Below are 16,149 nucleotides of genomic sequence, written 5' to 3'. Positions count from 1 at the left end.
AGAGAGAGAGACAGCACTATACACACTGATGCTCTGTGGTGGTGGCTGTAGCAGCACACTATACACACTGATGTTCTGTGGTGGTCGCTGTAGCAGGGAGGAGAGAGAGAGAGAGACAGCACTATACACACTGATGCTCTGTGGTGGTCGCTGTAGCAGGGAGGAGAGAGAGAGAGACAGCACTATACACACTGATGCTCTGTGGTGGTCGCTGTAGCAGGGAGGAGAGAGAGAGACAGCACTATACACACTGATGCTCTGTGGTGGTCGCTGTAGCAGGGAGGAGAGAGAGAGAGAGACAGCACTATACACACTGATGTTCTGTGGTGGTCGCTGTAGCAGGGAGGAGAGAGAGAGAGACAGCACTATACACACTGATGCTCTGTGGTGGTCGCTGTAGCAGGGAGCAGGAGAGGAGACTATACACACTGATGCTCTGTGGTGGTCGCTGTAGCAGGGAGGAGAGACAGCACTATACACACTGATGCTCTGTGGTGGTCGCCTGTAGCAGGGAGGAGAGAGAGAGAGACAGCACTATACACACTGATGCTCTGTGGTGGTCGCTGTAGCAGGGAGGAGAGAGAGAGAGACAGCACTATACACACTGATGCTCTGTGGTGGTCGCTGTAGCAGGGAGGAGAGAGAGAGAGACAGCACTATACACACTGATGTTCTGTGGTGGTGGCTGTAGCAGGGAGGAGAGAGAGAGACAGCACTATACACACTGATGCTCTGTGGTGGTGGCTGTAGCAGGGAGGAGAGAGAGAGAGAGACAGCACTATACACACTGATGTTCTGTGGTGGTGGCTGTAGCAGGAGACAGCACTATACACACTGATGCTCTGTGGTGGTCGCTGTAGCAGGGAGAGAGAGAGAGAGAGACAGCACTATACACACTGATGCTCTGTGGTGGTGGCTGTAGCAGGGAGGAGAGAGAGAGAGAGACAGCACTATACACACTGATGTTCTGTGGTGGTCGCTGTAGCAGGGAGGAGGAGAGAGAGACAGCACTATACACACTGATGCTCTGTGGTGGTCGCTGTAGCAGGGAGGAGAGAGAGAGACAGCACTATACACACTGATGCTCTGTGGTGGTGGCTGTAGCAGGAAGGAGAGAGAGAGACAGACAGCACTATACACACTGATGTTCTGTGGTGGTGGCTGTAGCAGGGAGGAGAGAGAGAGAGAGACAGCACTATACACACTGATGCTCTGTGGTGGTCGCTGTAGCAGGGGAGGAGAGAGAGAGAGAGACAGCACTATACACACTGATGCTCTGTGGTGGTGGCTGTAGCAGGAAGGAGAGAGAGACAGCACTATACACACTGATGCTCTGTGGTGGTCGCCTGTAGGATGGTGGTGGTGGCTGTAGCAGGGAGGAGAGAGAGAGAGAGACAGCACTATACACACTGATGTTCTGTGGTGGTGGCTGTAGCAGGGAGGAGAGAGAGAGAGACAGCACTATACACACTGATGTTCTGTGGTGGTCGCTGTAGCAGGGAGGAGAGAGAGAGAGATGACAGCACTATACACACTGATGTTCTGTGGTGGTCGCTGTAGCAGGGAGGAGAGAGAGAGAGAGACAGCACTATACACACTGATGCTCTGTGGTGGTGGCTGTAGCAGGAAGGAGAGAGAGAGACAGCACTATACACACTGATGTTCTGTGGTGGTCGCTGTAGCAGGGAGGAGAGAGAGAGAGAGACAGCACTATACACACTGATGTTCTGTGGTGGTCGCTGTAGCAGGGAGGAGAGAGAGAGACAGCACTATACACACTGATGCTCTGTGGTGGTGGCTGTAGCAGGAAGGAGAGAGAGACAGCACTATACACACTGATGCTCTGTGGTGGTCGCCTGTAGCAGGGAGGAGAGAGAGAGACAGCACTATACACACTGATGCTCTGTGGTGGTGGCTGTAGCAGGGAGGAGAGAGAGAGAGAGACAGCACTATACACACTGATGCTCTGTGGTGGTCGCTGTAGCAGGGAGGAGAGAGAGAGAGAGACAGCACTATACACACTGATGCTCTGTGGTGGTCGCCTGTAGCAGGGAGGAGAGAGAGACAGACTATACACACTGATGTTCTGTGGTGGTCGCCTGTAGCAGGGACAGCACTATACACACTGATGCTCTGTGGTGGTCGCTGTAGCAGGGAGGAGAGAGAGAGAGAGACAGCACTATACACACTGATGCTCTGTGGTGGTCGCCTGTAGCAGGGAGGAGAGAGAGACAGCACTATACACACTGATGTTCTGTGGTGGTCGCCTGTAGCAGGGAGGAGAGAGAGAGAGAGCACTATACACACTGATGCTCTGTGGTGGTGGCTGTAGCAGGAAGGAGAGAGAGAGACAGCACTATACACACTGATGATGTCTGTGGTGGTGGCTGTAGCAGGAAGGAGAGAGAGACAGCACTATACACACTGATGCTCTGTGGTGGTGGCTGTAGCAGGAAGGAGAGAGAGACAGCACTATACACACTGATGTTCTGTGGTGGTCGCTGTAGCAGGGAGGAGAGAGAGACAGCACTATACACACTGATGTTCTGTGGTGGTCGCCTGTAGCAGGGAGGAGAGAGAGACAGCACTATACACACTGATGCTCTGTGGTGGTGGCTGTAGCAGGAAGGAGAGAGAGAGAGAGACAGCACTATACACACTGATGCTCTGTGGTGGTGGCTGTAGCAGGGAGGAGAGAGAGAGAGAGACAGCACTATACACACTGATGTTCTGTGGTGGTGGCTGTAGCAGGGAGAGAGAGAGAGAGAGACAGCACTATACACACTGATGCTCTGTGGTGGTCGCCTGTAGCAGGGAGGAGAGAGAGACAGCACTATACACACTGATGTTCTGTGGTGGTGGCTGTAGCAGGAAGAGGAGAGAGAGAGAGAGACAGCACTATACACACTGATGCTCTGTGGTGGTCGCCTGTAGCAGGGAGGAGAGAGAGAGAGAGAGACAGCACTATACACACTGATGCTCTGTGGTGGTGGCTGTAGCAGGGAGGAGAGAGAGAGAGAGACAGCACTATACACACTGATGCTCTGTGGTGGTGGCTGTAGCAGGGAGAGAGAGACAGCACTATACACACTGATGCTCTGTGGTGGTCGCCTGTAGCAGGGAGGAGAGAGAGAGAGAGACAGCACTATACACACTGATGTTCTGTGGTGGTGGCTGTAGCAGGGAGGAGAGAGAGACAGCACTATACACACTGATGCTCTGTGGTGGTCGCTGTAGGAGGGAGGAGAGAGAGAGACAGCACTATACACACTGATGTTCTGTGGTGGTCGCTGTAGCAGGGAGGAGAGAGAGAGAGATGTTCTGTGGTGGTCGCTGTAGCAGGGAGGAGAGAGAGACACACTATACACACTGATGTTCTGTGGTGGTCGCTGTAGCAGGAGGGGAGAGAGAGAGACAGCACTATACACACTGATGGTCTGTGGTGGTCGCTGTAGCAGGGAGGCACTATACACACTGACAGCACTATACACACTGATGTTCTGTGGTGGTGGCTGTAGCAGGGAGGAGAGAGAGAGAGACAGCACTATACACACTGATGTTCTGTGGTGGTCGCTGTAGCAGGGAGGAGAGAGAGACAGCACTATACACACTGATGTTCTGTGGTGGTCGCTGTAGCAGGGAGGAGAGAGAGACAGCACTATACACACTGATGGTCTGTGGTCTGTGCAGGAAGGAGAGAGAGACAGCACTATACACACTGATGCTCTGTGGTGGTCGCTGTAGCAGGGAGGAGAGAGAGAGAGAGACAGCACTATACACACTGATGTTCTGTGGTGGTCGCTGTAGCAGGGATGAGAGAGAGACAGCACTATACACACTGGCTCTGTGGTGGTGGCTGTAGGGAGAGAGAGAGAGACAGCACTATACACACTGATGCTCTGTGGTGGTCGCTGTAGCAGGGAGGAGAGAGAGAGAGAGACAGCACTATACACACTGATGTTCTGTGGTGGTCGCTGTAGCAGGGAGGAGAGAGAGAGAGACAGCACTATACACACTGATGTTCTGTGGTGGTGGCTGTAGCAGGAAGGAGAGAGAGACAGCACTATACACACTGATGTTCTGTGGTGGTCGCTGTAGCAGGGAGGAGAGAGAGAGAGAGACAGCACTATACACACTGATGTTCTGTGGTGGTGGCTGTAGCAGGGAGGAGAGAGAGAGACAGCACTATACACACTGATGCTCTGTGGTGGTGGCTGTAGCAGGAGAGAGAGAGACAGCACTATACACACTGATGCTCTGTGGTGGTGGCTGTAGCAGGGAGGAGAGAGAGAGAGAGACAGCACTATACACACTGATGTTCTGTGGTGGTGGCTGTAGCAGGGAGGAGAGAGAGACAGCACTATACACACTGATGTTCTGTGGTGGTCGGCTGTAGCAGGAGAGAGAGAGACAGCACTATACACACTGATGCTCTGTGGTGGTGGCTGTAGCAGGAAGGAGAGAGAGACAGCACTATACACACTGATGCTCTGTCAGGGAGGAGAGAGAGAGAGACAGCACTATACACACTGATGTTCTGTGGTGGTCGCTGTAGCAGGGAGGAGAGAGAGAGACAGCACTATACACACTGATGTTCTGTGGTGGTGGCTGTAGCAGGGAGGAGAGAGAGAGAGCACTATACACACTGATGTTCTGTGGTGGTGGCTGTAGCAGGGAGGAGAGAGAGAGAGACAGCACTATACACACTGATGTTCTGTGGTGGTGGCTGTAGCAGGGAGGAGAGAGAGAGAGAGACAGTGGTGGTCACTATACACACTGATGTTCTGTGGCAGGAGGTATACACACTGATGTTCTGTGGTGGTGGCTGTAGCAGGGAGGAGAGAGAGAGAGACAGCACTATACACACTGATGTTCTGTGGTGGTGGCTGTAGCAGGGAGGAGAGAGAGAGAGACAGCACTATACACACTGATGTTCTGTGGTGGTGGCTGTAGCAGGGAGGAGAGAGAGAGAGAGACAGCACTATACACACTGATGATGCTCTGTGGTGGTGGCTGTAGCAGGGAGGAGAGAGAGAGAGAGACAGCACTATACACACTGATGTTCTGTGGTGGTCGCTGTAGCAGGGAGGAGAGAGAGAGAGCACTATACACACTGATGTTCTGTGGTGGTGGCTGTAGCAGGGAGGAGAGAGAGAGAGAGCACTATACACACTGATGCTCTGTGGTGGTGGCTGTAGCAGGGAGGAGAGAGAGAGAGAGACAGCACTATACACACTGATGTTCTGTGGTGGTGGCTGTAGCAGGGAGGAGAGAGAGAGAGAGCACTATACACACTGATGTTCTGTGGTGGTCGCTGTAGCAGGGAGGAGAGAGAGACAGCACTATACACACTGATGTTCACACTGATGCTCTGTGGTGGTCGCTGTAGCAGGGAGGAGGAGATGTTCTGTGGTGGTCGCTGTAGCAGGGAGGAGAGAGAGAGAGACAGCACTATACACACTGATGTTCTGTGGTGGTCGCCTGTAGCAGGGAGGAGAGAGAGAGAGAGACAGCACTATACACACTGATGTTCTGTGGTGGTGGCTGTAGCAGGAAGGAGAGAGAGAGACAGCACTATACACACTGATGTTCTGTGGTGGTGGCTGTAGCAGGGAGGAGAGAGAGAGAGAGACAGCACTATACACACTGATGTTCTGTGGTGGTCGCTGTAGCAGGGAGGAGAGAGAGAGACAGCACTATACACACTGATGTTCTGTGGTGGTCGCCTGTAGCAGGGAGGAGAGAGAGAGAGAGACAGCACTATACACACTGATGCTCTGTGGTGGTCGCTGTAGCAGGGAGGAGAGAGAGACAGCACTATACACACTGATGCTCTGTGGTGGTCGCTGTAGCAGGGAGACAGCACTATACACACTGATGCTCTGTGGTGGTGGCTGTAGCAGGGAGGAGAGAGAGAGAGAGACAGCACTATACACACTGATGTTCTGTGGTGGTCGCTGTAGCAGGGAGGAGAGAGACAGCACTATACACACTGATGCTCTGTGGTGGTCGCTGTAGCAGGGAGGAGAGAGAGACAGCACTATACACACTGATGCTCTGTGGTGGTCGCTGTAGCAGGGAGAGAGAGAGAGAGACAGCACTATACACACTGATGTTCTGTGGTGGTGGCTGTAGCAGGGAGGAGAGAGAGACAGCACTATACACACTGATGCTCTGTGGTGGTGGCCTGTAGCAGGAAGGAGGAGAGAGAGACAGCACTATACACACTGATGGTCTGTGGTGGTCGCTGTAGCAGGGAGGAGAGAGAGAGAGACAGCACTATACACACTGATGTTCTGTGGTGGTCGCTGTAGCAGGGAGGAGAGAGAGAGAGCACTATACACACTGATGTTCTGTGGTGGTCGCTGTAGCAGGGAGGAGAGAGAGACAGCACTATACACACTGATGGTCTGTGGTGGTCGCTGTAGCAGGAAGAGAGAGAGAGAGACAGCACTATACACACTGATGTTCTGTGGTGGTCGCTGTAGCAGGGAGGAGAGAGGAGAGAGCACTATACACACTGATGTTCTGTGGTGGTCGCTGTAGCAGGGGAGAGAGAGAGAGAGACAGCACTATACACACTGATGTTCTGTGGTGGTGGCTGTAGCAGGGAGGAGGAGAGAGAGAGACAGCACTATACACACTGATGCTCTGTGGTGGTGGGGAGGAGAGAGAGACAGCACTGATGTTCTGTGGTGGTCGCCTGTAGCAGGGAGGAGAGAGAGAGCACTATACACACTGATGCTCTGTGGTGGTGGCTGTAGCAGGAAGGAGAGAGAGACAGCACTATACACACTGATGCTCTGTGGTGGTGGCTGTAGCAGGGAGGAGAGAGAGAGAGAGACAGCACTATACACACTGATGTTCTGTGGTGGTGGCTGTAGCAGGGAGGAGAGAGAGAGAGACAGCACTATACACACTGATGCTCTGTGGTGGTGGCTGTAGCAGGAGAGGAGAGAGAGACAGCACTATACACACTGATGTTCTGTGGTGGTGGCTGTAGCAGGGAGGAGAGAGAGAGAGAGACAGCACTATACACACTGATGTTCTGTGGTGGTCGCCTGTAGCAGGGAGGAGAGAGAGAGAGACAGCACTATACACACTGATGCTCTGTGGTGGTGGCTGTAGCAGGAAGGAGAGAGAGACAGCACTATACACACTGATGCTCTGTGGTGGTCGCTGTAGCAGGGAGGAGAGAGAGAGAGAGACAGCACTATACACACTGATGCTCTGTGGTGGTCGCCTGTAGCAGGGAGGAGAGAGAGACAGCACTATACACACTGATGTTCTGTGGTGGTCGGCTGTAGCAGGGAGGAGAGAGAGACAGCACTATACACACTGATGCTCTGTGGTGGTGGCTGTAGCAGGAAGGAGAGAGAGACAGCACTATACACACTGATGCTCTGTGGTGGTCGCTGTAGCAGGGAGGAGAGAGAGAGAGAGACAGCACTATACACACTGATGTTCTGTGGTGGTCGCCTGTAGCAGGGAGGAGAGAGAGAGACATCACTATACACACTGATGTTCTGTGGTGGTCGCTGTAGCAGGGAGGAGAGAGAGAGACAGCACTATACACACTGATGTTCTGTGGTGGTCGCTGTAGCAGGGAGGAGAGAGAGAGACAGCACTATACACACTGATGTTCTGTGGTGGTCGCCTGTAGCAGGGAGGAGAGAGAGAGATAGCACTATACACACTGATGTTCTGTGGTGGTCGCTGTAGCAGGGAGGAGAGAGAGAGGGAGACATCACTATACACACTGATGTTCTGTGGTGGTCGCTGTAGCAGGGAGGAGAGAGAGACAGCACTATACACACTGATGCTCTGTGGTGGTGGCTGTAGCAGGAAGGAGAGAGAGAGAGAGAGAGACAGCACTATACACACTGATGTTCTGTGGTGGTCGCCTGTAGCAGGGAGGAGAGAGAGACATCGGGTGCTAGTCAGTCACTCGCTATTTTTTTATTTCTTTTATCAAACTATGTGCTTAAAGCATCAGACAAGCTCAATGAATATAGTTGATTTGATTAAAACACATAGGATATGGAAAATCTCACATTTTAAAAAGAGCTTTCTTGTACTCCTTGTTGTAGAATAGGCTTTTATTTGTGATGTATGGATAACACAAACAATGACATTCTATCCACGCATGACGGCTGTCCCCTACTAAAAACAAATCTTGGTCGACCAAGAGTCTTCTGGTCAAGGAAGCTCTTGACTTTCACAGAGAGACAAGTGTATATGTTCCTTCATTGAGCCCACATCCAGAACAACTGCACACTCCTTACTATCCAATGTGTAGCAGCAGGTTAGTGTGTTTCTAATGGGGTGTATATGTCTACATCAGTCATGTGTATCTCCTCATTAACAGGATGAGCCCAGTCACAGCTCCTCCAGTTGGTCTCCATCAGTCATGTGTATCTCCTCATTAACAGGATGAGCCCAGTCACAGCTCCTCCAGTTGGTCTCCATCAGTAATGTGTATCTCCTCATTAACAGGATGAACCCAGTCACAGCTCCTCCAGTTTGTCAGCATCCCTGTTGGACGGCTTGTCTCCGGGATCTGTCCTGGGGAAGAACAGTAAGATACCTTCACTCTCTTTTTGTTGTTTTTGAAAGTTGTATTTATTATGTTTTCACTGAATTCGTAAATGGTTACATATTCCACATAAACATACACATTATTATATGAAAAAGTACATTTCCAGACATTTCATAACACCAAACATGAATACTAACTAGTACACTAGATCCCTCCACTTTGATGGCTCCTGAGGTATAGAAAACTAAGGCTGCATCCTAAATGGAACACTAGACTATGCAGACAATACAGTCAAACAGGTAGAGAGCCAAACACACACTGGTCCCCTAGCACATCGAACCCACCCCCCCAAGTCTCTACGGCTGGCCATGCTTTCCTCCTGGCTACCCCAACCCCAGCCAAAAGCTTCATATACCACCCACCACTGCGACCTGTATGCTCTTATCGGCTGGCCCGTGCTACATATTCGTCGCCATACCCACTGGCCCCAGGTCATCTAAATCTTTGCTAGGTAAAGCGCCGCCTTGTCTCAGCTCACTGGTCACGATAACAACACTCACCTGTAGCACGCGCTCCAGCAGGTTTATCTCACTGGTCATCTCCAAAGCCAACACTTACTTTGGCCCTCTTTCCTTCCAGTTCTCTGCTGCCAATGACTGGAACGAATTGAAAAAATTGCTGAAGCTGGAGACTTATATCTCCCTCACTAGCTTTAAACATCAGCTGTACATAGCCCATCTCTAAATAGCCCACCCAATCTACCTACCTCATCCCCATATTGGTTTTATTTACATTGCTGCTCTTTTGCACACCAGTATCACTACTTTACACACCATCATCTGCTCTTCGTCATCTGCTCATCTATCACTCCAGTGTTAATCTACTAAATTGTAATTACTTTGCTACTATGGTCTATTTATTGCCATACCTCCTCATGCCATTCACACACACTGTATATAGACTTTCTTTATTTTCTACTGTATTATTGACTGTATGTTTGTTTATTCCATGTGTATATCTGTGTTGTTGTCTGTTCACACTGCTTTGCTTTATCTTGGCCAGGTCACAGTTGTAAATGAGAACTTGTTCTCAACTAACCTACCTGGTTAAATAAAGGTGAAATAAAATACTTAAATTAACAAGCATAACATAGCATTTAAGTAATCTAAACAAATAGTGAAACACAAAGATACTTATTTGGGTTTAATGTAAAGAGTTTTAAAATGAGTTCATGTCTTCTACAAAATATAAGGTTGCCAGATGTTATAGAATTGCAGATCCCCTAACAGAGTAGCACATGTTATAGAATTGCAGATCCCCTAACAGAGTAGCACATGTTATTGAATTGCAGATCCCCTAACAGAGTAGCACATGTTATAGAATTGCAGATCCCCTAACAGTGTAGCACATGTTATAGAATTGCAGATCCCCTAACAGTGTAGCACATGTTATAGAATTGCAGATCCCCTAACAGTGTAGCACATGTTATAGAATTGCAGATCCCCTAACAGAGTAGCACATGTTATAGAATTGCAGATCCCCTAACAGAGTAGCACATGTTATTGAATTGCAGATCCCCTAACAGAGTAGCACATGTTATAGAATTGCAGATCCCCTAACAGTGTAGCACATGTTATAGAATTGCAGATCCCCTAACAGTGTAGCACATGTTATAGAATTGCAGATCCCCTAACAGTGTAGCACATGTTATTGAATTGCAGATCCCCTAACAGAGTAGCACATGTTATAGAATTGCAGATCCCCTAACAGTGTAGCACATGTTATTGAATTGCAGATCCCCTAACAGTGTAGCACATGTTATAGAATTGCAGATCCCCTAACAGTGTAGCACATGTTATTGAATTGCAGATCCCTTAACAGAATAGCACATTTCTCTAGTTTCAGATGTTTCAGTCTCTAGTCTCTTTCTAGTTTCAGATGTTACATCACTTCCTTTATCCAGTGGTTAAAAGGAGGAGACAAACCTTCCTTCCACTTAAACAGTTTAAAACGTCTATCTAGGAGGGTAGGAAATGTTTGCATATTGCCCATGTAGAGGAGTGAATGTTTGAATATTGCCCATATAGAGGAGTGAATGTTTGAATATTGCCCATATAGAGTAGTGAATGTTAGTATTTTGTCTATATAATGTAGTGAATGTTAGCATATTGCCCATATAGAGGAGTGAATGTTTGCATATTGCCCATATAGAGGAATGTGTTGTCCTCCTGGGTGTGATCAAATCAAAGCGTATTTGTCACATGCGCTGAATACAACAGGTGTAGTAGACCTCACAGTGAAATGCTGAATACAACAGGTGTAGTAGACCTCACAGTGAAATGCTGAATACAACAGGTGTAGTAGACCTTACAGTGAAATGCTGAATACAACAGGTGTAGTAGACCTCACAGTGAAATGATGAATACAACAGGTGTAGTAGACCTCACAGTGAAATGCTGAATACAACAGGTGTAGTAGACCTCACAGTGAAATGCTGAATACAACAGGTGTAGTAGACCTTACAGTGAAATGCTGAATACAACAGGTGTAGTCCTCACAGTGAAATGCTGAATACAACAGGTGTAGTAGACCTTATAGTGAAATGCTGAATACAACAGGTGTAGTAGACCTCACAGTGAAATGCTGAATACAACAGGTGTAGTAGACCTCACAGTGAAATGCTGAATACAACAGGTGTAGTAGACCTCACAGTGAAATGCTGAATACAACAGGTGTAGTAGACCTTACAGTGAAATGCTGAATACAACAGGTGCAGTAGACCTTACAGTGAAATGCTGAATACAACAGGTGTAGTAGACCTCACAGTGAAATGCTGAATACAACAGGTGTAGTAGACCTTACAGTGAAATGCTGAATACAACAGGTGTAGTAGACCTTACAGTGAAATGCTGAATACAACAGGTGAAGGTAGACCTTACAGTGAAATGCTGAATACAACAGGTGAAGGTAGACCTTACAGTGAAATGCTGAATACAACAGGTGAAGGTAGACCTTACAGTGAAATGCTGAATACAACAGGTGAAGTAGACCTCAGAGTGAAATGCTGAATACAACAGGTGTAGTAGACCTCACAGTGAAATGCTGAATATAACAGGTGTAGTAGATCTTACAGTGAAATGCTGAATACAACAGGTGTAGTAGACCTCACAGTGAAATGCTGAATACAACAGGTGTAGTAGACCTCACAGTGAAATGCTGAATACAACAGGTGTAGTAGACCTCACAGTGAAATGCTGAATACAACAGGTGTAGACCTCACAGTGAATTGCTGAATACAACAGGTGTAGTAGACCTCACAGTGAAATGCTGAATACAACAGGTGTAGTAGACCTCACAGTGAAATGCTGAATACAACAGGTGTAGTAGACCTCACAGTGAAATGCTGAATACAACAGGTGTAGACCTCACAGTGAATTGCTGAATACAACAGGTGTAGTAGACCTCACAGTGAAATGCTGAATACAACAGGTGTAGACCTCACAGTGAATTGCTGAATACAACAGGTGTAGTAGACCTCACAGTGAAATGCTGAATACAACAGGTGTAGTAGACCACAGTGAAATGCTGAATATAACAGGTGTAGTAGACCTTACAGTGAAATGCTGAATACAACAGGTGTAGTAGACCTCACAGTGAAATGCTGAATACAACAGGAGTAGTGGACCTTACAGCACTACATTTGACCAGGGCCAATAGGACTAAAGAAGTGCACTACATTTGACCATGGCCAATAGGACTAAAGTAGTGCACTTCTTTAGTCCTATTGGCCCTGGTCAAATGTAGTGCACTTCTTTAGTCCTATTGGCCGTGGTCAAATGTAGTGCACTTCTTTAGTCCTATTGGCCCTGGTCAAATGTAAGGCACTACTATAGTCCTATGGGCCCTGGTTAAATGTAGTGCACTACTTTAGTCCTATTGGCCCTGTTTACATGTAGGGAACTACTTTTGTCCTATTGGCCCTGGTCAAATGTAGTGCACTTCTTTAGTCCTATTGGCCCTGGTCAAATGTAGGGCACTACTTTAGTCCTATGGGCCCTGGTCAAATGTAGGGCACTACTTTAGTCCAATGGGCACTAGTTAAATGTAGTGAACTACTTTTGTCCTATTGGCCCTGGTCAAATAGGTGCACTACACTCTCAAACTGCCTGTTCCCAGGGCCTCCCGAGTGGTGTGGTGGTCTAAGACACTGCATCGCAGTTGCTAGCTGTGCCCCTACAGATTCTGGTTCAAGTCCAGGCTGGCGCGACCGGGAGACCCATGAGGCGGCACACAATTGGCCCAGCATCGTCCGGGATAGAGGAGGGTTTGGCCGGCTGGGATGTTCTTGTTCCATCGCGCACTAGCGACTCCTGTGGCGGGTCGGGCACAGTGCACGCTGACACGGTCGCCAGCTGTACAGTGTTTCCTCCGACATTGGTGCGGCTGACTTGCGGGTTAAGAGAGCAGTGTGTCAAGAAGCAGTGCGGCTTGTGCTTCAGAGGACGCACGGCTCGCGACCTTCGCCTCTCCCGAGTCCTTTCGGCAGTTGCAGCAATGAGACAAGACTGTAACTACCAATTGGAGACCATGAAATTGAGGAGAAAACGGGTTAAATGTAAAAAAAATAAAACTGCCTGTTCCCTCCATCCTTCTAGCCTGTCTTCTCTCTCTCCCCTCCAGCACCCCCTAGGTTCCTGCCCATCACCATGACTCCCCAGCCTGACAGTCGCCCCTCCCCTCAGAGGAGACACTCCATTGAGAAGGAGCCCCCCACCAGCGTACGACCCTTCACAGCACCCACCAGACAGAGCTCCAAGTCTCTGGTATGTACACTACTGTGTACTGCAGACAGCCTCACCATGGTATTATAGTGTACACTACTGTGTACTGCAGACAGCCTCACCATGGTATTATAGTGTACACTACTGTGTACTGCAGACAGCCTCACCATGGTATTATAGTGTACACTACTGTGTACTGCAGACAGCCTCACCATGGTATTATAGTGTACACTACTGTGTACTGCAGACAGCCTCACCATGGTATTATAGTGTACACTACTGTGTACTGCAGACAGCCTCACCATGGTATTATAGTGTACACTACTGTGTACTGCAGACAGCCTCACCATGGTATTAGTGTACACTACTGTGTACTGCAGACAGCCTCACCATGGTATTATAGTGTACACTACTGTGTACTGCAGACAGCCTCACCATGGTATTATAGTGTACACTACTGTGTACTGCAGACAGCCTCACCATGGTATTATAGTGTGCACTACTGTGTACTGCAGACAGCCTCACCATGGTATTATAGTGTACACTACTGTGTACTGCAGACAGCCTCACCATGGTATTATAGTGTACACTACTGTGTGCTGCAGACAGCCTCACCATGGTATTATAGTGTACACTACTGTGTGCTGCAGACAGCCTCACCATGGTATTATAGTGTACACTACTGTGTACTTCAGACAGCCTCACCATGGTATTATAGTGTACACTACTGTGTACTGCAGACAGCCTCACCATGGTATTATAGTGTTCACTACTGTGTACTGCAGACAGCCTCACCATGGTATTATAGTGTACACTACTGTGTACTGCAGACAGCCTCACCATGGTATTATAGTGTACACTACTGTGTGCTGCAGACAGCCTCACCATGGTATTATGGTGTACACTACTGTGTGCTGCAGACAGCCTCACCATGGTATTATAGTGTACACTACTGTGTACTGCAGACAGCCTCACCATGGTATTATAGTGTACACTACTGTGTACTGCAGACAGCCTCACCATGGTATTATAGTGTACACTACTGTGTGCTGCAGACAGCCTCACCATGGTATTATAGTGTACACTACTGTGTACTGCAGACAGCCTCACCATGGTATTATAGTGTACACTACTGTGTACTGCAGACAGCCTCACCATGGTATTATAGTGTACACTACTGTGTACTGCAGACAGCCTCACCATGGTATTATAGTGTACACTACTGTGTACTGCAGACAGCCTCACCATGGTATTATAGTGTACACTACTGTGTACTGCAGACAGCCTCACCATGGTATTATAGTGTACACTACTGTGTGCTGCAGACAGCCTCACCATGGTATTATAGTGTACACTACTGTGTACTGCAGACAGTCTCACCATGGTATTATAGTGTACACTACTGTGTACTGCAGACAGTCTCACCATGGTATTATAGTGTACACTACTGTGTACTGCAGACAGCCTCACCATGGTATTATAGTGTACACTACTGTGTACTGCAGACAGCCTCACCATGGTGTTATAGTGTTCACTACTGTGTACTGCAGACAGCCTCACCATGGTATTATAGTGTACACTAATGTGTGCTGCAGACAGCCTCACCATGGTATTATAGTGTACACTACTGTGTACTGCAGACAGCCTCACCATGGTATTATAGTGTACACTACTGTGTACTGCAGACAGCCTCACCATGGTATTATAGTGTACACTACTGTGTACTGCAGACAGCCTCACCATGGTATTATAGTGTACACTACTGTGTACTGCAGACAGCCTCACCATGGTATTATAGTGTACACTACTGTGTACTGCAGACAGCCTCACCATGGTATTATAGTGTACACTAATGTGTGCTGCAGACAGCCTCACCATGGTATTATAGTGTACACTACTGTGTACTGCAGACAGCCTCACCATGGTATTATAGTGTACACTACTGTGTGCTGCAGACAGCCTCACCATGGTATTATAGTGTACACTACTGTGTGCTGCAGACAGCCTCACCATGGTATTATAGTGTACACTACTGTGTACTGCAGACAGCCTCACCATGGTATTATAGTGTACACTACTGTGTACTGCAGACAGTCTCACCATGGTATTATAGTGTACACTACTGTGTACTGCAGACAGCCTCACCATGGTATTATAGTGTACACTACTGTGTACTGCAGACAGCCTCACCATGGTATTATAGTGTACACTACTGTGTACTGCAGACAGCCTCACCATGGTATTATAGTGTACACTAATGTGTGCTGCAGACAGCCTCACCATGGTATTATAGTGTACACTACTGTGTACTGCAGACAGCCTCACCATGGTATTATAGTGTACACTAATGTGTGCTGCAGACAGTCAAGCTTCATGTTTTAAATTACCTGGTTGGCCTTGTGTTTTCAATTACCTGGTTGGCCTCGTGTTTTCAATTACCTGGTTGGCCTCGTGTTTTCAAACACATTGTATGATGGTTCAAATGGAATATTGTCCCATCTCCCTGCCCTCTTCATGCCATCTCCCTGCCCTCTCCCTGCCCTCTTCCTCCCATCTCCCTGCCCTCTTCCTCCCATCTCCCTGCCCTCTTCCTCCCATCTCCCTGCCCTCTTCCTCCCATCTCCCTGCCCTCTTCCTCCCATCTCCCTGCCCTCTTCCTGCCATCTCCCTGCCATTTCCCTGCCATCTCCCTGCCCTCTCCCTGCCCTCTCCCTGCCCTACTGTGAGATGGTTTCTCTGAGGTAACTTACTTGCTGAATGACCTGGTACTGGTCAGATCAGGCAGTGTGTCATGGAGGGCTGGTACTGGTCAGGTCAGGCAGTGTGTCA

The 16,149-nt window shown here is 48.5% G+C and overlaps 1 protein-coding gene across 1 annotated transcript in view; it reads left to right on the top strand.

The window, feature by feature from the left end:
* The window catches only part of LOC124012294 (protein spire homolog 1-like), a 125,445-nt gene that overhangs the window by 93,598 nt on the left and 15,698 nt on the right, over nucleotides 1–16,149 (top strand). Inside the window, exons 10-11 of the mRNA XM_046325757.1 lie at nucleotides 8,497–8,578; nucleotides 13,220–13,362. Of these exons, the coding sequence (XP_046181713.1) occupies nucleotides 8,497–8,578; nucleotides 13,220–13,362 (225 nt within the window). The remainder of the gene's footprint in view (nucleotides 1–8,496; nucleotides 8,579–13,219; nucleotides 13,363–16,149) is intronic.

Source organism: Oncorhynchus gorbuscha, linkage group LG24, assembly GCF_021184085.1.
Source record: "Oncorhynchus gorbuscha isolate QuinsamMale2020 ecotype Even-year linkage group LG24, OgorEven_v1.0, whole genome shotgun sequence".
Classification (NCBI taxonomy): domain Eukaryota; kingdom Metazoa; phylum Chordata; class Actinopteri; order Salmoniformes; family Salmonidae; genus Oncorhynchus; species Oncorhynchus gorbuscha.
This window is presented reverse-complemented; position numbering and strand designations above follow the sequence as displayed.